The following is a 21,645-nucleotide window of genomic DNA, read 5'->3' as shown; positions in this document are numbered from 1 at the left end:
GTTTTGATACCTTCTTTGTGACTGGGAGATAAATTTTTCTTTTCTTTTTTTTTTCTTTGGATAGGAAAGAATGCATTTTCACCATCGACCCATCAACTGCCAGAGATCTTGATGATGCTTTGTCCTGTAAACAACTCCCTGACGGTATGAGATATATTTTACAAAATAGTTCTAGTGTTTGTATTCAGCTGTTGATACACTTGTATCTATAATTTGTTCTGAAGTATTCGTTGCCAAATATAAGTAGAGTAATAAACTAGTTCTTCTCCTGTTGTTTTAATTGCTTGTTTTTAGAAATCTTGGAGCAGACATCTTCAAACTGCACTCAGACTTAGTGTTAGAAAATGCAGAGCCACAGTGTTTTGCATAATCAGAGCTGTAATTTGATTTGAGCAGATCTCAGCTGTCTCCTGTCATTATGGGAGTTACAGCTGAATAGCTAATACACCACTTCTGCAGGCTAAAGTCGAGTGCAACTTTGACCTTGTGTACACAGTCCATGGGTAAAGGAATCCAGTCTTTTGAAGGTCACTGGCTGAATTGTTTTTTGGTGTTTATGGGATGCTGGGAATTGTCAGATGAGCACAGTGTGCCTTATAAGTTGTGTTTTTCTTCTCATTGCCTTTGAGCTTTCTCTTCTGCCTTTTTTGTACTTTTACTATGCCGTAAGCCAGCAGAACAGAAAGTAAAGCTCCAGAAGCCAAATCTTGATGATTATGACCAAAGGAACTTTTCTCTTGTAAGCTTACTTTGCCATCCAAGCTCAGCTCATTTAGTTTGATAAGATCCAGTAACAGTCTTGGTTAGAAATATTGCATGATTATATTAACCTATCCACCCCTAATAATGAAGATAAAGGTTGTGTTTTTGGGTTTCTGTTTTTGTTTTTTTTTGGTGTGGGTTTAGTTTTTCTTGCTCTTGCTTATCATCACAATATGATATGACATACAATATGACATCCAAAACATAATTTCCATTTTTTAAAGTTGATTTCATACTGTGCAATGTGGCCAATGCATTGTAATGTCATTTAGACCCAAGTACAGAGTACTATAACAGTGCTATAAAACGGATAAAAAAAGCAGTGGTGAAAGACAATTTGAAGCCAATAAAATTAATTGTACTCTACAATAGCAGTTTTGAGGCAAGATTAAGGAAAAAATGCCATTCTGTTTCACAGAAAATTGAAAGAGTCTTCTTGAGAGATCCTAAGCTGAGCTCTGTTCTCCCTCTTTCCACTTTGTCATCTGAATCACTGGAGGTTTATGACAGCATTGTGATCCAACAGGTCCTCAGATCTAAAGTGTTGAAACTCTGGCTTCTGACCATTTACTGTTCACATTCATGTGGGTTTTAGATGCTGCAGGGACCACTCAGTCAGCTGGTTTGTGGTGCATTGTTCTCTTACCCGTAAGCCATTTGGAGAAAGTGTTCAAAGAAAGTACCAGTGTGAGAAAGAATTCTTCAGAATTCTTTCTGCCAGAAAGCCTGCAAAGCCATGGCAGCCCTGCCACTTGTGCCTGGGGCTTGTGGGTATAGGTAGTGATGAGGGATGTGGCCACAGTCCTTAGTTTGCATCCTGATGGGGAAATTAGAAATCGTTCATTCCATCAGCCTGTTCCTGGCTAGGACCGGGCTCTGTCTAGCTGGGGACATGCTTCTCTTCAGTTTCTGGCACAGGGGACTTCAGCCCACAGACCTGCAGCTGGCAGAAGACACCCGGATCTATCTCCTGTCACAAGTTCCTGGGACATTTTCTGGCATGCAAATTGAATCCCTCTGGACTTGTTAGTTTTTTGTCCTTGTGTGAATTTAACTTGTTGCTCAGTGGCCCCTGTAGCACACTGTAGGGTACTATTATAAGCCTATAAAATATGGCTGGAGAAAGGGAGGGTAATAAGTCTATCAGCATAAGTGAAATTTTCTAAGGTATCTGTACTTTGACTTAAAATTTTTTCAGGAATTTCCAGACTTAGACACGTCCAAAACCACTGCTGGGGTCCTTTGGGGTCAATTCTTTGGGTTCACTTGCTTGCAAGGCTGTGGCTGTTTGCAGCTCTTCGGTGTTTAGGAAGAGCCCCTATGGGAACCTCAATCTTATGCTTGTAGAGCCTTTTGACATGTTTTGGAGGTACCCTGTGAACTTTTTGGCTCTAAAAGTTGCTGTGATGGCTGCAATTATTATGACAAAGAGTTGTTTTAGAAGTTAAGAGCGTGTCCAGGTCTGGCAAGGCTGAATCTCTCAGGAGGGCAAAGTTGTGTTAAGAGTTAACGCAGCTTTTATTCCAAATGTAAACGTGGTTACAAGAAATTATTATTTTTTCCATCCCTTTTGCCCATATGTAAAACACTTTAAAAAACCTCACAAAAAAATCCCAACATGAGCAAACCACATATCTTGGCATCCTCATGATGTCAGGAGATCTCCAAAAATCAACAGAGAATGCAGAACCTAATTCAGAATTCTCTGTTGGTGTATAGCACACTGAATTTCTACAAAAAAGCACATTAATTGCCCACACTTCCTCTATCAGACAGCTAAATCAGGGCATTTCAGAAGATTTTTGAGAATTAAATTGTCTTTGAGTATTCATTGCTAATTTATTCAAGACTGTGACAGTTTCTTTGCTTTGAAGGATCTTAGGCAGCAAGCAGAGAGATAAGTGACTGTCTTTGCACCTTTGTGGAGTTTCCAGCCTCCTCTTATCAGATCTGGTCAGTGGATGAAGGATTCACCCGTGCTACATCCTCTGTAGAAGGTGGAAAGGAATTTTTTTGCTGAAGTAGTTCACAAATCTATCATGAAGAACTACCCAGTAGCAGAGTGTCACTAGCAGAGGAAGCATGGGATGGCTGTGGGAAGAGCTGTATTTTTAATGGAGCTTGCAGTAGGATATTGCAGCAGTTGGAAACTTTTCCAGGGATATATGTTTTAAGTGGGCCAGTCTGGTTTTGAGAGGATTTTATATTGGAGTCTGTTTCTGATTAACGGCCGTGCTCCTCGTTATTGTTTAATGATAGCAGTAGGGAGGTGAGCTTGCTGCTCACATTTGTGAGTGTATATTTTAAAAGAGATCAGCTCCAATAAAGAAGGAAAATAGGGTTATTTATGTAACAGCTGCAGAAATATGAACAAACTGTACTCCATTTAGATGATTCAGCAGAACCTTGGAGTAAAAGATGGCTCTGGCCTGCACCTAGTTTCTACAGCCTTTGTAGAGCTTTCAGGGTAGCTTGAGGTTTTAAACAAGTTCATTTCAGTCAATGCTCTTTTGTGATCCTTTCTGCACGTCTTCTAGCAAATTGCTGCAGCCAAGAAGGCACAGCAGAACCGTTCTCAGGTCGTATGGATGTTGCAGAAAACAGCTGTGCTATTTTCAAGCCTGAATGTTTTCACCCAGGGTGCAGAGGTTTAAAGATTTATTCTGCTCTCAGCATGGCAGGTGACCTGTGAGTCCCAGTGATGCCGGGCATGTTTCTCACACTTTCCAAACCTCTTCTGGGCATTCTCTGCCAGAGGTGCTTGTATTTCTGGTAATGTACACTGATGCAGTCCTGTTTGAAGGCTGCTTACTGGTAGGAGTAGAAATGGAATTTAGCACATTTCAAGGCAGACAGTTCCTTCTAGTGAAAGGTCAGGCCATGATGGGAAAATACGGAGCAGAGGTTACAGGGAAATATTTTTGAGGGGTTGTCTTTTGCTGCTGATCTCAAAGCAGTGCTTTGGGCTGTACTGACAGAGCTCTGTACATCTTTTATTTGTATATTAATAACTAACATGGTTCTCACTTGTGTTTTTCTTTCATTTCTGTATTCTTACAGTCTTTTACAAAGTAATTTAAGTTCAAGTAATTTACATCTTTTTTAGGAGGAATTGTTGTACTGCAGAATAGAAATATTTTCTACAGACTGTTTGCCCTGTTTTCCATGTCCTTAGTGACACGGCCTGTCTGCATTTTGGAGTGAGGCCATAAATAGATGCAATCATTGACTCTTCCCAGTGTTTGCCTGATGACCTAAACAAATGAGGCTTCTGCAGTGTGCAGCCCCCTGGTTTTTTCTGTTTCCCTTAAATCCATTCAATCTGTTGGTGAATGCTAATCAGATGTACCTATGGGAAATGGGATAGAAACATCAAACACATTATGTTTCTGTAAGTGCCATAATGGGGTATAAGCAAAGCAGAGAACTTTTCCTTGTGACCCAAATCTGGGAAGAGTGCAGCATGACCTTTCCTCTTAGCACAAAATTCCTTGTGAGCTGCAGTTTTTTGGAAAAGAGATTGAGACTTAGATCTCTGTTCGAGGAGCCTATTTCACACATTTTAGTAAAGCCAACTCATGTTTTGCCAAATGTTGATAAAATTCTCCCTTTTCCACTGTAGGCCTCCAGGCTCTGGGGCTGCTTTTCTTAGACCTGGACAGCTTAGTAGACATCTCCTGGTGTGTGAGCTCCAGAATCTTGCACTTGAAAAACACCTGTAGAGGCCTGGTAGCCCCAAGATGTCCTCTACCATCTCAGGAGACCACCTGGTCTTCCTCTCCTTTGACCTGCATTCTTTCCTGGTGCAGTTTGCAAGCACTTAGGATGTTTTAATTTTGTAAAGTTCTGTGCACTTACATTTGATTTTTAAGATGTAAATGTTCCTTCTTCTATTCAGCTTTGTCTCCCTAGCCACTTAAGGGCTGCAGGGTGACATTTGCTCTAGGGAAACGTGGTACAGGACCCTTCAGCAAATCCCTTTGGTCCCTGCAGGACAGAGTATCAGCAGAGTTTGTAAATGGAGTAAATATTTTTGTAAGTTTGTAAATCTTTGCTGAAGGTAAACACTGAAGAACAAGCTAGTGTTGGATCAAAAGCTACTTTTGAAATGAATATGGACTTATTTATCAAAAATAATTTATGAAATTACTATGCTTCCTTCTTTGTAAGCTATTTAAGCTGAACAGACACCAGACCTCCAGAGAAAATGACAGAAACACATTGACATATGATTCAAATGTCAAATGATCATGAACTGCAATTTGCTTAGATTTACTGCAGGAGTCAAGTATGGGTAAAATAAGATCTATCAGGAGTGGGATTGCATGAAACATTGGGTCAAATTTTACTTTAGTATCAGGCAGAATTAGCTCGTCTCTCCTGTTACCTGCTGGTTAATCTGGGGATGTTTTGTTGTGTCACCGGGAGAGTGAAAAAGACATATTGCACTGATTAGAAAGAGGTACATATTTTTTCTTCCTATTGAGGGCTTGTGGTTGCAGATTCATTGAAATATGCAAAATGCTCTCAGATCTCTGCCAAATCCAGATCCCTGCTGTGCCCCACAGCAGGCTCCTGTGTAGTGCTGGGAGCTGCAGCGTGTGCAGTATATTTTGTCTCTTCTTTTGAGGTAACGTGGGGTTGTGTGAGGAAACACACATCACTTCCAATTTCCAAGTGCAGGGTTGAATGGAATCAGAGGGCTGAATTGAGTCAGCTTTTCTCCACCAAACATCTCTCTTGAAATTGCTGGGATGGCTTGATGACTTGGGGCTCCCCTAGGTTCCCCTGGGAATAGGGCAGGTTGCTCCAAACTGCTGGTGGCTGAAAGGAAAATAGACTGAGCCAAATCCCCAGACAAGTGCAGTAAACTGGCTGTTAAGGTACTGGGGTCATTAAGGAAGTTTGGATTTAGTTAGAGCATTGATTGCTAGAACATAATTTATTAAAACTTTTTTTTTTTTTTTTGCATATATTTGAAAGCTGCTTGTGATAAGGTCAATTGAGAGCTTGGTTAAGTAAAATTGGGCAGGATTTGTGATTAGTAATCCATATTTATTGTGTTGGATTTTTATGTCATGTATACATATTTTATAAATATTTCATCCTTATCCCAAAAGTTTTGTGGGTTTTTTTTGGGTTTTTTTTTTTTTTTTTTTTTGGTTTTTTGGGGTTTTTACAGTATGCAAGGAAAGCTGTGTTGCAAAGAGACATGGGATTAAAACAAAATAAAAGATATATTAAGGTAACAAAGACTGTGGCTGCAGAGCATGCAAACAGATGTGCAAATGCCAGTAGAATTACTCATAAAAGTGAGTTTACTTTTCTGCAGGGAGGAGAGATGCTCTGGGCAAAGTTGCCTTCCGGATCATTTCAGTTCATGAATTCAGGACCTGGGACAATTCCCCAAAGATTTAGAGGCGTGGGATTTTGTGTCCTGATGGACCTCGCTGATATTTGTGGATACAAACTTAAAAAAAGAGTGTCTGATTGTGTATTGAAGAAAAAAAAAAAAAAGAGAAAATGCCTTTAAGTAGATCAATAATGGAAAGAAGATCCAGAAATTCTTGTGCAAACAGATCTAAAAGCATTTTGCCTATGATTTCCATTCATAAAAAAGTACTCCAAGGACCAGGAGAGTCTTTGGAGAAGAACCACAAATGATAAGGGATGACCAGACATACCTAGATGGGACAGGACTTTTCAGTGAATGTAGCAAATAAAAGTCAGAAACTATGTGAGGCAGATAAACTTTGGAAGGGTACAAATGGCTAGCAGAACGTTCCCTCATGGTTATCTTCAGTCACATGTTCTGTTACATGTAGGCAGCAAAGGAGTTACTGCTGTATATTGTCTTTATTATCAACTTTATGAAGTGGCAGGATCCCTCAGAATCACTGGGTTGTTTTTTTAACTTGTTATGTGGTGCAGTGCAGGGTTTCAGAACCGAGATGAACAGGAAAAACATCTTACACAGTAATTCATTACACTATTTCTTGATTGTCAACTATTATGCTAGATACACAGAAAGAGTAAAACCAATTGCAGAGGGAAATGTTTTGGAAATCTTTCCAAAAATAAACAAAACAGTTGGATGGCTAAAATTGAAATCTCAGTGACTTCCTTCTGTTCCCAAAGGAGTTGAAGAAATGTCAGGGCTCTTCTGTGGAAGTGCATTGTATGTGTTTGGCCTAGCACTACATCTCAAGGTCTCTTTGAATGCCTGGAATGCTCACTCAGCCGTGGATTGCTGTGTACAGCAGAGATACCACAAAAGGGACTGACCTAGCAGCAGAGAGAGGCTGGTCCCTCCCCACTCTAAACCTTCATTTCAGGAACAGGATGATATCCTACACCCAAAAGTGCCTCTCAAAAGCTTCTGGGTGTCACTTCCCATCTCTTTAAATTCAAAGACTGCTGATTTCCTGGTAGAGCCTCTTGAATCAGTCTTGGAATACAAACAATTGATGACGTGAATACCAGAAATTGTCCTTTTACCTTCATTGTGTTGGCTGCAAACCTCACTGCTGAGAGTCTGCCTTGGTAACTCTTCCCCACCAGCAGAGATTGCTTTCTGAGCCAGGAATCTGAGTCACAGCAGCACAGCCATTGCCTCTGTGTGCTGATGTCTTGACATCATGTCTTGATGAAGGGTGGAAGATCCATCCTCCAAGTGTTGAATTTGAGCCTGCATGACAAAGATTCATGCTGGGTCTAAGTTTTAAGTAGTCATCTAGAGATTCTCCCAGATGTGACCATATAAATTAGTCATGGCATTCAGTGGATAAATCTGATGTGTTGGGTGTTTGTAGCTCCTCTTAAGTTGCTCATTACTTGAGTCTTGCAAAGAAATCAATAGTTAACAATAGCTCAGAGTGGATCTTTGTGTTTTGGCACCTCACAAGGTCTGTTCATCACTCATGCAGGCACAGAGGAAACCAGCTCTGCTGTGAACCTCTGCAGTGTAAGCAGATACCAGCCCAGGAATGGGGACAGAACCTGCATGGCCAGAAGGTGGGACACAGGCATTGCTGCATAAGGAACCACTGTGTCTGGTCTCAGTCTTCCAATGGACACCTTTGCTATATCAAAGGAATGCTACATTCCCTTTGTTTTCCATCATTGTACTGCCTGTCCCCAGTTGTTCTGTGCTGTTTCCTGATTTCTACTGTTGCAATAGTTGTGCCCCACTTGTATCTGTATTTTTCTGCTTGTATCTTGCTCAGCAGTGTGAAAAAAATCCTTATTCGGTGTGCTTATTCTGTTGGGTATCATTGCCTGTGTCCTTCAGTCTGCAATTAAATGTTTTATCTTGAACATGCTGTGTGAATTCTGTCCTGAGTATTTAGTGTTTTTCCCTCAGGAGAACTCCCTCCTCCTGTAAGTATCCAATGTAATGGTGCAGGAGTAGTGCTTGCACAGAAGGGCTCTTTCATTCTTCTCCAGAGTTATTGCTCAGGTTTTAAGGTGGTTTTCAGGACAGCTGTAGGTAGTAGGTGCCTTCTGAGTGGCAACATCTTCTGTCACAAGGTGATGAAGAGCTGGTGTGAGTTCACTCATCAAGCAGCTCGTGTTACTCTGCCTTGGTGATGTGCTATCATCTGTGAGGTCTGGCATCACCTGGTTGGTGCCAGCATTGTGGTCTCCAGCTCATGGGAGTTTGGAATTTGGGAGAACACCACCAGCACAGAGATCTGCCTTGTGTTCCCATGGGAGGACTGACCTGCTGTCCTGAGAGAGCCTCATGCTGACCAAGAGCCATCTCTGAACATCCCCTTCAGGTGTGGGGGGATCACCTTTCCTGCACGGGCTTGTGCTGGTTTATGTGCAAAACTCAGGGCACAGTGCATGAAATGCCACCCCATGAAGGTGTCCTGGCTTTGTTTTGAGGTATAAAACGTGGCTTTAAAATTATATAAAGTGTTTTTAGGACATTGCTGAATTTATTAGCTGCTGCAGACAAAATTTCATGCAACTCACATGAAAGACCTGCTTCCAGAATTTAATTTAGTAATAGATATAGTCTCCTCATAATTCTGAAACTATTTTAAGGATTGCTGATGGCTCATGGAGAACTCTAGAAAATATTTCTGCTTTTCATCTTCTCTTGTCCTTTGCTGCACTTAATGAACAGATGAGTTTTGTTTTGGACCTCACCTAGAGCCAGTCACAAATTGGTTTGTACAATTGTAGTTGTCTCTGTAACATTCAGTTGATGCAAGGGACAAAATGCCTGAAGGTCAGAGTAAAACATTACTTTAAGAATCATGTTATTCTGGATTTTAGACTCATTGATGTCCAACACTGACCTTTTAACTTAAAGAAGAACAGAAGAAAGTAACAAATACCCTGTTATGGTTTATTTTTGTGAAAAACTCTGAATTTTTTTATTCTCTTAGAACTGCTAAAAGCATCACTTTGCAATGTCGCCATTTTGTCGGTAGTTTTTCAGATGCTTGTGGAAGTTGAGGAAATGCCTAGACCTTCAGTATGGGGAGAGTTAACATGTAAAGATGTTTTTGGGATTTTTCCTCCCTTCTCTTGTGATCTCATGCTGTTTCTCAGTTTGGGGCCATTCTCAGTTCTGCTCATGTTGAGGATTTGGTCCATCTTCCAGCTCTTGAATTTCAGCAGTTAAATCAGAAAAGTCACAGCTTTTATTATCTTTATATCAGCCTGGCTCCTCAAGGAGAGGATGAAAATTGAAGGCTTTAATTGTGATTTAAGAAGCAAAGCAAGGGCCCAGACCCAGCCAGCACCTCTGCAGCCTGATGCTGACACAGTGCACGTGCCACCTCCCACAGTTTGCCATGTGAATGCTAAGGGTTTGACCTTGGCCACCTCTCCAGGTGCTACAGACACCAAAAAAGTGACCAAGCATAGTTCAAAGAAGAGTTGAAATTTCTTGGAACTTTGGCCAGGCTGTTCCTGATGGTTTAAGTTCTCTGTTACTGGTAGGTGAAGTGGGTTGTTTCTCTGGGACAATTTTCACTCAAACCAGTGGCAGAGGGGTTTGATAGCATGCAGCATTTTTTTGATTGTTACCCTTTAGAGGTGTTTGTTGCTTGTTTGGGCAGACAGTTTTTCAGTTTTGAAGTTGTTGCAACATTTACTAAGTGGATGGAAATGTTTGGATGAAAAAGTTGCTGCATTGTGCCCTGGGGACTTGTCCTGCTCTCAAGATACAGGATCTGATACTTTTGCCAGAGTCTTCTTGTGAGGTTATGTTAAGGAAGAGACCTTTAAAGAAGGAAAAAGCTATTACTTGCCCAAAAAAGGGTGCAATTAGTTGCATTTCAGTTGGCTAAAGGGCCATCATGTGATAATTTAAAAAATTTGGTTTCTTGGTAAACAAGTTAATGGATTTATGCTCAGTTGCACTGTGTCTTCAAAAAGCAAAATGGCCCTAGGGCACACAAGTAAAATTTAAGCACTTTCCATGTTATTTTAAAATAAGTAAAACACACTGTCTGCTTTTTTGAACAACTTGGCTTCCTTTGGTAGAAAAGTAACCTCAGCTGAGAATTAAAGCCACCTACCTTTTTCTTCAGACTACAGAGCAGACAGAAAACTTGCTCTTTCCATGGTTCCACTTTATTCTCTTCTCCTCCACTTCTCCATCTTGCGCTTCTTTTGCTTTCCCACTTGCTCTTCTTTCCTGATCATTCTTTTTTCTCTTTTTTCTTCCCTCTCTATCCCAAGATGGTCACTTCCATAACCCTTGAGCTGTATGTGTTCATACACATGCCAAAGACAAGCAGAAATATTTGGGTCATGTCATTCATTTAAAGCTGTGATGGCCCCTTCCTGGTTCCAGCAGCTTCCCCAAGTCTTGGTGCCAATTTCTGCTTCAGTGCAAATTACACTGGGTTTATGTCCACCCCTTTATGGTCTGCAGCTCCTCTGGCTGTCCCTCCTGTAACTGTGACCCTCTGTGGCAGACACTGTCCTCCCCCTTGATGAAGATTCCTGATCTTCTGTAGCACTGCCAATAGCAACAAAACATGTATGTAGGTTATAGGCCTCATTTCTCTCTCTTTATGCAAGTTTTTCATACTTTTGCAAGGTGCTAAATATTGCTTAGCAGATAAGAGCAACAGCATGATACCCCCAGGGCTGTGGAATGGGAAAGAACTGTAATTATTTGCTGCAAGAGTTTGGTCTAACCAGGGAACAGCTTGGGACTGCCTTGAAGTGCTGGCAGCAGGTGGGTAGTTGGCTGTTTTCTGGATAGAGCAAACACTTTGCAATTTGCTTTGAACTCTTTTGTATCTCACTGAAGGGTGAAGACAGTGTTGGAAACAGTATATACCAAAAACCCTGGCATTTGATTTTAAGTTGACTTAACACGTTTGCTCATGTTTGACTTCCCTCCTGAGAATGATGATGCTTGAAAGTGAAAAGTATTTCTCTCCATAAATGGGAGAGAAATACTGCATGGTAGAGAAATACTTTCTGATGTTTTATCCTTGAAGAGCTGCGTTTTTCAGTTACATGGCCCTAAAATTCACATATGCTAGGGTGTGAAGTGAAATTGCTTCGTCTCTGGATTTGCTCTATGACTGAGTAGGGTTGCTGAAGATGGAGAAGAGGGATTTGATTCCAGTGTGTTCCCTCACATACTGTTCAAATGCATTCAACTCAACTTTCTAATTCCAGGGGCAAGTGCTTGATGTGACCTGCTGGGTTGACAGTTCTTATGAAGCATTTACAGGCTGAAAATGTCTTTTCCTTCTCTTCTAGCTCCTTCTTACTAATCCCTTTCTGTTTATAATTTTTTCAATAAAGAAGGAAATAAGCTCTCTGAACTGTTTTGTCATAGAGAATGAGATCATCAGCAAAAAAAAAAGGAAAAAAAGAAACAGCCTGTTCTTTGTTCTTCTGTAAGGTGCCACTGCTCTCCTTTGATTTTAGCATCACATTGACGCACAGGAGATTTTGGGGTGGGTTCAAACAAGCCAGATCCTCAGCATGAGGAGCTGATCCTTCTCCAAAACAACTGTGTGTCCTTTGTGCTGGGGGGACACCTGCTTTTCATGGCTCTGTCACTTGGTGAGCTCCAAGAGAGGATCCCGGCTTCCAGAGAGTTGGTGAGACACAGGTCCATTCTGTTCTGCTATTGTCACAGCCACTGATGGTAAATGAAAGGGAAATTGTCCTCTCTGCTTGTGGCATCACAGCTGTGTTGTTTGCAGTTAGGTGACAAGTCCTGTCCCACTGGCACAGAGCATTGGCCCAAGGGGGTTTGGGGGGCTGAGTGCCCATCCCTTTCCCTTTGTGCTTGCAGACCTCAGGAGAGCTCCTCATTGCAAAGGGCCTCCTCGCTGGGCTTTGCAGTGCTGTGCTGTGATTTCAGACAATTCTCCTGTCTCCATCTCTGTCACGTCTCTGTGGTTGCAGAGAGGAGCTGATAGGGCTCAGCTGGTTAATAAACCACGCCTTGCTTGACTCTAAACTGCATTCCCTGTTGCTAAACATCTCCCAAGAGCAGCTTTGCAGTGGTAGAGTTTGAATGGCATGACAGTTTTGCATCCACTTTCAGATGAAATGATTTTAAATGAAAGAGTCCCAGAGATCCTGAGTGAGAGAAGCCATCCAAGTGCCTTCAGCATTTTTCATTGCAATAGATGCTCCCTGCAGCTATTTGCTTTAATAGCTGCATATGAAGTGTCTGGCTTAATCTTCTGTACATTTTAATGTAAATTCATTTTAAAAACCCCTAGCCTTATACTGCTAGTGTATACCTAGCATAAGGAGTTGTTGTGCAGCTTTAAATTCCCTGTTAGAGAATTTGGGATGAAAAAAATCTGTAGTTTGTAAAAGTACTTGTTTCTCTAAGACATTTAGGATATAAAAAGTCTGTCACAATGGAGAGCTACATGGCAAGGTTGGAAGGCTCTCTTTGCTGGAAAAGTATATTTTTTCAACAAAATGGAGGTCAAGTAGACCATGTATAGTGGCCTATGGTGTGTGAACCATGTGGTGTCCGCCCTCTACCCTCTTCCTCTGATCTCTTTGGCAAGACTTTTTTCTCCATGACTCCTGGTTAAATTCGCTTTCCCTTTCAGGCCACTTTTTCTCTTTTTTTTTTTTTTTTTTTTTTCCTTGGGGCCTAACATGAGTCTTACAGTGTGAAATGTTCCTTTTGTGACTTTGTCGTAAAAATTAATGAGACTGGAAAAACAGTTTGTGAACCTGGAACAGAATTCTAGTGAATAGTATTTCTCTATCCACAATGCTCTTTCACTTTAATTAGCAAATAAACCAGGGAGAGAGCAGCAGGCAGGTATTTCTGTGCAGGCTTAGGCTGGTATTTTGTCTAGCACATTCAAAAGCAATGATTTGAGAGAAATCAGATTGGTTGATCACTGTGCTGTATCTTCAAGTTCTCTTGGTCTGAATATTTTGGGGGTGAGAGAGATAGGGTGATTCATACATGAGCAAGACAAACCCAAGAGCTGCCAGTTTGCATTATGTCAATGTATGTAAGAAAATATTTAGATAGAATTTCCATCAAAAGTTCAAAAGCAAGGGGCTCACACTGACCCCGGCTTTTAGAAGCTCTGGTGGGAAACCTGAATGAAATTTAACTCTGCTCAGTGTGTTTTCATTGGCTGACTCCATGTTTTATTATCTCATGCAATGAGATCTTTCTTGGTTTGTCGATTTTCTATGGAGGACAAAAAGTTCATGTATGTAACAGTGCACATATTGAATTAAAGTGCGATTAAAGGCATGATGTAATGACCCCCTCTCCTTTTCCTTTAGTCAATATTTGTCTGCAGGGTCAATACATTACAATATTGACTTCAAAGTATTCAATATTTTTTTACCTTCTGAGTGTTGGCTTCGAGTGTGTGTAATATTAAACCTGTTGGTTGAACTGTTGGTCTAAGACTTACTGTCTAAGTAGTTTCAGGCTTGGATGCCTAATCCATGTAGAGCAGCTTTCAAGGCATGTGATAATATCACAACACAGCTGTAGGCAGCTTTCTGAGGTGAACCATTTAATCTGCAGTCTTTGCTCCCAGCTTCCTGACAAGTGGTGGAATTTGTCCCTTGGTGTGCGATGGGATTATTGGCCCTCTCTCCCTGCTGCCATCATATTTAGTCTCCGCAGGCCTTTCCAGTGGCTGGAGGTTACGTGAGCACATCTAAACCCCATCCCTCCTGCCTTCTGTGTGTGTTTCTGCTGCCTTTACATCTGTGCTCTGTCGAGTGCACAAAGGCTGCTCAAAAGCAGGGTTGTGCTTTACGTACTCACAGTGCTGTGCAAACATGGCTTAATGAGGTTAAATCGTTATGAAGTCAGGCAGCTCTGCAGGGTGGGCTGGTACTCATTTCCCTGAGTTCCCAGCTGGGCCACAGTGGCCTGGGTGTCTCCCACTAATAGGAGGCTGAACCCTCTCATGCTTCCTCTTCATCTGTTTCCACTCCTACTCTGCTGAAATCCTGTTCTGGTATCCATCAGAAGGGCACACAGGCACATGTACTGCTTAATGACAACAGCTATGAACCATTTATCCTTCAAAAACGTGACACTCGAGAGAAGGGCTTTGATAATGTTCTTTGCAAGGTGTATAAATAAACAGGCTTGTCACCAGCATGGGATCTTATTACTTTGTCTCTTTAAAAAAATTAAGGAAAGAAAAAATATTTATAGATACCAAGAGGTTAGTGAATTCCTCTAAAGAACCAAGTGTTATAATTAGGAACCCGCTGCACTTAGAACTATTCTACAAATAAGCACCTCAAATCCAGCCTAGTCCTTCCAGAGAAAACAAAGGTCAATAGGCTGCTTTGAGGATTAGCAAACCCGAATTTCTTGGACCTAGGTACTAATTACTTCCAAAGCTGAGGATGATCACTACTTCCAAATCCGAATTACTGCCAAAACCTCATGATAAACCTCAGCAGTACTCCTCTCCAGCCTAACTTTTGACTTAAGATGCTTTTGAACTGGACTCTAATTAAAGGGTGAAAGACCAAATCTAAAGGAAAGGCAGGGTAACGGTGGAAATATTCTTCTAGTGGAAAGCTGCATTTCTGCACAGGCTGATCCAAAGTAATTGAAGACTTCCCATGTCCTCAGCAGCAAACTGGGCTCAACCAGGTTGGTGCAGTTTGATAACCCAAAAGCATTGGATGCAGTCACACCCAAAAGTGTGACTGACTGCTCCATACCAGGGAAATGGGATCCTGCAATGCCTGTGTGCTTGTGAGGTGGGGTTCCATCTTTCTTTCACACTGTTGTCTGGCAGCAAAGGGATGAGGGCTGGGCTCACTATTACAAACTCCTAACTGGAAAGATTCATCCGTGTGATTTTGAAGGGTTTTCACATTTCCACCTCTGTACTTGAGGATTCACTTCCATGTACATTCACTCATATGTGGTACCACAGTGGTGGTGAATTTGAGCGTGGTGGTGAATTTGAGAGTGTCCTGAGGACCACGGTTTTCATCCCAGGTGGAAGAAGTAGGAAGAAGTATTGGTTTTGTGAGATTTTGGCATAAAGCAAAAAGATTGAGGGAGGGGGAGAGGAGTCAGAGTTAAATATGTCATCAGTTCATTTCTGCTCACAGCCTACTGACTTCCTTGTGCAATTCCAGGGAACTTGGAAGTGGGAGTCCACATCGCAGACGTGAGCTACTTCGTACTGGAAGAGACAGCGCTGGATAAAGTAGCAAGTGAAAGGGCCACCAGTGTCTATCTGGTGCAGAAGGTAAGGACAGCTTTTTTTGTCTGATGCTTGTGCCTTCACTTACCATAAATTCATTTTCAAGGTTCATTTTCAGAAGCTCAGAATCAAAATCTGGCTGTTATTGCAGGACACCTGTAAAAATGAGTAAGTTGATGGAAACACAGAAGCTGACTCACTACCTTGGAGTTTATGGAGAGAGGCTGGGGTGGAGCAGCAGCTTGTGACCTTCTGACTGTGGTCAGTGTGTGCCCCACATGTGCCAGGGCTCACCAGCTCAGTGCTGACCTGAGCCAAGCCTGACACACCCAAGCTGGCTCCTCTGCCTTGCTTTTGAGGGCTTCAGATTGGCAGATGTGTAGAATTTTGTCTTGCCTTTGGTGCAAGAGTCCAACTCATGCCTCAGAGAAATGGATTTGTGTCAGAGTAAGATGTAAAATAAGCAAACAAACATCTTGAGGTAAAGCAAAAGGTTCACACTCCTACTTTGTCTGGATATCCCAAATAATGGAGGAATAGTGTTCCTTCATAATGCAATGAAAATATGCTTGAAATTATACTGATTTTAGCTTATCAGAATCAAATGTTAAGCTCAAGTGTAAAGCTGATGTCTAAGCTTTACAAATGAACAGGTTCAGGTTTAACATTGTTGGAAAGGAAATGTGTAGACTCTGTCTGTGTCTGTCTCATTTTCAGTTGAATGTGAAGAAACACTTTGTAGCCCATCAGATACCACTGGCACTGTGTGTGTAGGGAAGCTGGAAAACTTGGCTGTCAGTGTCCTGTGCAGGCTTGAGGCATCAGCTGCATGAAGAAAAGTGTTGAAGCAGTTTCATGGAGCAGATTAATCTGCCTCTCACCACACTCCTATTCAGTCAGGCTGGAGTCCTTGTCTCCACAGCCCCTTCTGGAATGGCAGGACATCTTTTCTATAATAAACATGTCCTTCTTGGTACTCAGGATTAGGAGTGATTCTTCCTGTCCCTTCCCTTCCTGGATGTTTTCAGGGTTGTTATCTGGGGAGGTTTTTGTAATGATGCTTTTTTCAGTAGCTTCCTGTGTCCTCTCTTCACTTTCTGGATGATAAAATGATTTGTGTTACACTAGTGGAATCAAATCTATGGTTTGATATCAAGCTGTTTACCTTTAGCAACTGTTCCTTAGCTTTCTTTGGGTAGAAGCAGCAAGGCACAGCTTTGGGGGTCTCAGGGAGTCTGGTGGGTTTCAGCTCCCTGTGGAACCACTGTGACAGCAATGCCCAAGTGTCCCTACCAGGTCAGTGGTAGTGACACCAAAAGCACACAGCTTCTCTGTGCTGAGACACCCCAGTTCCTGTGCTTGCTGTTCTCCACAAGTGGCAAGCAACGTGTATCTCATGGAAACTGCAGTTCTGGCACCAGTTTTTCCAATCTTGCAGTCCCTCCAGTGATAAACCCTTGGCTTCTCCAGTCTCTGCTTCCCCCTCTGATGGATGACTCGATGGTGGGAGCTGTGGGCTGGACTAGGGGGGGATGTCACTGGGGGCAGCAAAGCTGTACTCCAGGAGGATGTTGTGGCAGTATTTCCAAGTCAAAACACTGTGGTTTGAGGCCATGTGATTCTTTTAGTCAAGGGAGAAGGAAGATTTTTATAAAGAAAGGAGACATTTTTCATGAAAATCTAGTTGGATGCAGAAGTTAATTGAATTTTCTTTCAAAGTGCCTTTCCCCTCCAGCACTGCCAGTCCTGTGCAATGCTGGCATAAGTTACCTGCTGCCCCTAATCTTCAATTCATCTTCACCTACAGTGGCCCAGCAGTCAGGATTAGTGTTTTACCCACACTTATGCCCTGCCGAAAACACATTTCAAGACAACAAACTAGATTAGATGATGAAATTTTCAATATTTTAATTACAAGAGATGAAAAGGAGTGAGGGGATGGGCAAAGGAACGCAGCCAGGCTGTCTGAAACAAGATGGTAGCATGACTCTTGTAGAAAATATGCTTTTCTTTGATGAAACTGTTTCCTAAGACAGCTGTGATTCTGCGAGAGGTTAGCACCATGCTAATCCTCCAAAAGAAGTTAAATAAAGCCACATATTTAATTTTCCTGAACCAGAAGGGGAGTTATTGTGTAATTGCTAGTGGTCTATTTAATACAAGTCAAAAGTTTTTGAAATAAGAATGTATCAGGTTTTAAGCAGCAAGAAAACCTAAACAGTTTCCTCTTTTTTGGCATATCTCACAGTGTTATTTTAGGTGTGAAGCAGCTTGAGTGAGAGTTCAGCCATAAATCCCTATAATATTTTACTGGTCCTATTTTACACTGGAGATCAAAGATCAGAACTGTAAGCCTGTCTTCATGTTGAGTCCAAGGACTTCAAGATATTCACTTTTGACACCAGCAGGTTGTCAGGGTGTTGATATTTTGATAATTTCAGGCTGAGTAACAAAGAGTTGCTTGAACTCTGAATTCATGGAAGTGTTGATACAACTCCTGAGGAGAAATCTTGGCTCATAAATAAATTGCCTATTTCCTTTGAGTGTCTTTTAGTGTACAAGCAGGAGATTTGCTGAGCCCACTCCACTGTTGAACTTCAGCGTTCTCCTACCAGCTCTAGTGGAAACTCTTGGGTAATGCAATCCCTCCCCACTGGATTGACTGTGGGAGAAGGATCACCTTAGGAGCCAGTGGTGATCATAACCAACCTGAACCAAGAATTAAGGGGCAGCCAAAGCAGGATTCCAGCAGAATGAAGTTTGAAGGGAGCAAAAGTGCTCATGTAACTTTGTGAAGATAGGGGATTATGCTTGACCAGGGTTTGTTCCTTTTTCCCTTTGGTTGGGTGACCAGTTTTCCCCTTCTGTTCCTTGAAAAGCTGCTACAGTGAGTCCATTGATCAGAGCTGCTCTGGGCTAACCTGCTCTGAACCTGGCCAGTGAGTTAGTCCTGGCTGCAGCAGGTGTTTCTGATTTTATAGGGAACAAGAACTTTTGTCATCTAGCATGCATGTGCTCGCTCTCTCCCCTGCCCAGATCCCTGGGAATGAGAGAGACTGGAAACTCACATTTGGTTTCTGGAAGCACTTTATTTGTTGAAGAGATGAAACAAAACAAACCCCAAGGCTCTCACAAGCAGGGATCTGGATCTTCCCCTGCAGAGGAGCCAGCTGCTAAGCAGTGTGACCAGCCGTGGTCACAGGTCCATCTGTTTTGTAATGCCAGCATGATGGTGTGTATGACCCCCCCAGCCCCAGAAGTGCCCTCTCTCACTTTGGTTTTCCAGTGGTGGCATTGCTTTGGCTTTCTGGGATGTGTGGCTGCCTGCAGAGAGAACAGTAGCATGGAGCAGGCTGTCAGGCAGTGCTGGACAGCTGAGTCTCAAGGGCAGTGCTGAAGATTTTGCATTTAGGACTTGGAAATAGGGAGAGAGAAATCCTCTGTCTGTGGTTTGATTTCAAATGCAGACCTGCTGTCTGCCAGCATTGATATCAGCCTTCCATTCAAAGTGCCCTTTTCAGTATCTCTTGGGCACTGCTAGGCTTGTGGGGAGAGATGATGTCTTTTATTAGCCTGACTTGATAGAGGGGGATTAAAACCAGACAAGCTCTCACCACCCAAGCCCTGGTTTCTATGACAGATTCATTAGAAAGGATTTCCTGGGGAGTGTAGCTCCTTTTTTACATTGTAAAATTTTTTTGCCTAGCTCTGCTGGGCCTCTCCAACTGCATTTCTAGATTCAGCTACATTTATAAACCCTTTATTCCAGGTTTATTACCCGTCTAAGCCCAGGTGACTTGATTTCCATCTGCAGTACAATCAAGCTGAATGATGTGATCCCCAACATAGGCACATCCGTAGCAATTTGCCAAGGAAACCACTTCCCACTGGAGGTGCTATCCCTCGGCAGCATTTCAGCTCCTGGATTCCTGCGTGCCCTGGCACTCCACAGGACAGCTGGCAGACACTGCTGCCTCTTGGCAGACAGTCACGGGAAGGGCAGAGCATTAAAAAGGTGCCGGGCAACCTCTGGATTATTCAAGGCAATTCTACACTCCTCTGATATTTTGCAAATCTGGACATTAAAGATGTGCTTAGGGAAATCTCTCAACCCGTGTCTCTGTCAGAAAGAGATGGAGATAATCCTGTTGCCAGAGTTCCTCTGGGCAGCCCCTGGGATCACTCCTGGAACATCTCACTCTGAGTGTGACACAATTGTGACATCTTTGTATGTTAAATGCTGGGCTTGCAATTACTGGGAATCCTTTCAGGCTGCGACCGTATCATGTTAAGGAAAAGGGAAATGTGTATTTATAACTTAAACTCCTGTGCCTTATGACAGTGGGTTTATGCTCCATGTAGAGGGTGAAGAGGAATCGTGATGTTAAAGCAGGACGCAGTCAGCCAAGACTGTTGTGGTGTTGGAAACAGGTTTCATTGAATTCAGTAAGGTAGAAAAAATTGAAATGCCTTCAGTGCAAGGTCAGGTTATGTTATGTATGTGTTTGCTGAGCCCAGGAAAAGGTTGATTGCATTCTTATTCTCCCATGAGACTTCCTCCATGGCTTAGGTTAAGAAACTTCCACCTAAAGTTTCTCTCCTGTAAAACAAAGGTAGCACAGGCTGATGCTTCCCTAACAGTAGATTTGTTACAGCTAATTGCTTGGTGAGTGTTTCGTGGTGTAATTATGATCTGAGTTAAAGCTTTGCTTGTGTTTCACATCATTGAAAGCCCTTCCATTGAATTACAGCCTCTTGAATTGAATATTAATCCTGCTCAAGTACACTTAAAGCAAGCATGGGCTTTTGTGTTCCATGCAGGCATTTTTCTAGCAAACTGGTATTGCTCCAGGAGATGGGAAGGGAAAGAGGATGTGCAAAGGCACACAAATATTCAGTAAGTACAGGCCATTATCAGATTATCAGAGTTGAGGAGAGAGAGAAAAGCAGCTTTTAATTTGGGTGGGAAAGGGCATGGGAGCTTTTATTAAATTACTAGCACTTTGTTCGCTGTGACCTGAACTTTGGGGTCTTAAGGTGGTCATGGGTGATCTTAGGCGGGCAGGGATTTCCGAGAGACTATAAAGCTATTTTCTCTCTTTTCTGACATGGTTTGGCATCACTTACACTGAATTTGTACCCGTGTGGTGCGGGTCCTTCCAGGCAGCATGGGCAGGCTCACGTACTGGGGCAGTGAGTTATGAATGTAGCAGTATTGTTAACATTCTGTTCGCTACTGCAATGACAGAGTTGGCGGCCTTTGTGTTGTGGGAAACAGCTTATCACAGGCTGTGCCCTTGTGACCTTCCAGGAGAACCAGGCTGCTGATTCATGGTGAGAGCCCCAGACCATACAGTTAACCTTTTGGCACTAGTGTGCACCGCAGTTAGAAGAGATTTATAGCCATTTTCTGGTGGCAAACCACAAATGTGATTAAATATTTTAAGTCTTTCCTTCAAAGCAAAAGGTAAGTGTAAAGTGTGTGCACTTGAGGAGAAAACAGGAACCTGAGACTGTTTTTTCATACTGTTTTGAAGAACAGTGGTTCTCCTGCCTTCAGGTAGAAAAAGTTTTCTCTGAAATCATTAAATAGGTGTCAGAGTTTTGGAAGAGCTGGGATTTATATGCCAGTCAGCTTCCTGCTGGTCCTATATTTACAGGCTGGCACACAGAGCAGTCAAAACGGAAATGAAATTAAATAGCTAAATTACTTTATGGCACACAAGCAGAGCATTTCTCTGTTTTTCTGAAAAGCACCATTCCACGTTGCCACTCAAAATAAACTAGAGGAGTAATGTAGTGGTTTTTTGAGGACAATTATTGCTTCTTCACAAAGGTAAATAATGAGAAGGCAAGTCAGAAGTTAAACTCAAATAATGAGTTTTGCTTCATTAAGCAGCTGCTAAAGATGGTCTTTACTACAGACTTCACTTAGGAAATAACTCAGGGATGGTGGAAACACTTGGAGCTACTCAGGTTTGCTCTAGCGTGAATATGCTCAAAAGCTCTAGCTTTGTTGGTGTAGTCAGGTGAGTAATTTGGAATTTGGTAATTCAACATTCAGCAGCAGAAATATTGATTAGTTGTAAGGAATTAGGACATGGGTTAAAAAATCCTGCCAGAAATTTATGCTGGCTGACATTTTGTTCAAATTTTGAGTATAATAAAGTAATTGTTCTCCATTTGCGGACAGCATGGTCAATAG

The 21,645-nt window shown here is 42.2% G+C and overlaps 1 protein-coding gene across 3 annotated transcripts in view; it reads left to right on the top strand.

Annotated features, from left to right (window-relative positions):
• The window catches only part of DIS3L2 (DIS3 like 3'-5' exoribonuclease 2), a 180,860-nt gene that overhangs the window by 93,277 nt on the left and 65,938 nt on the right, over positions 1–21,645 (top strand). For all 3 annotated transcript variants that reach the window (XM_041405987.1, XM_041405988.1, XM_041405989.1), the window contains exons 11-12: positions 65–144; positions 15,373–15,485. In XM_041405987.1, the coding sequence (XP_041261921.1) occupies positions 65–144; positions 15,373–15,485 (193 nt within the window). The remainder of the gene's footprint in view (positions 1–64; positions 145–15,372; positions 15,486–21,645) is intronic.

This window comes from Onychostruthus taczanowskii, unplaced genomic scaffold (genome assembly GCF_017590055.1).
Source record: "Onychostruthus taczanowskii isolate IOZ18803 unplaced genomic scaffold, ASM1759005v1 scaffold24, whole genome shotgun sequence".
In the NCBI taxonomy this organism is placed as follows: domain Eukaryota; kingdom Metazoa; phylum Chordata; class Aves; order Passeriformes; family Passeridae; genus Onychostruthus; species Onychostruthus taczanowskii.
This window is presented reverse-complemented; position numbering and strand designations above follow the sequence as displayed.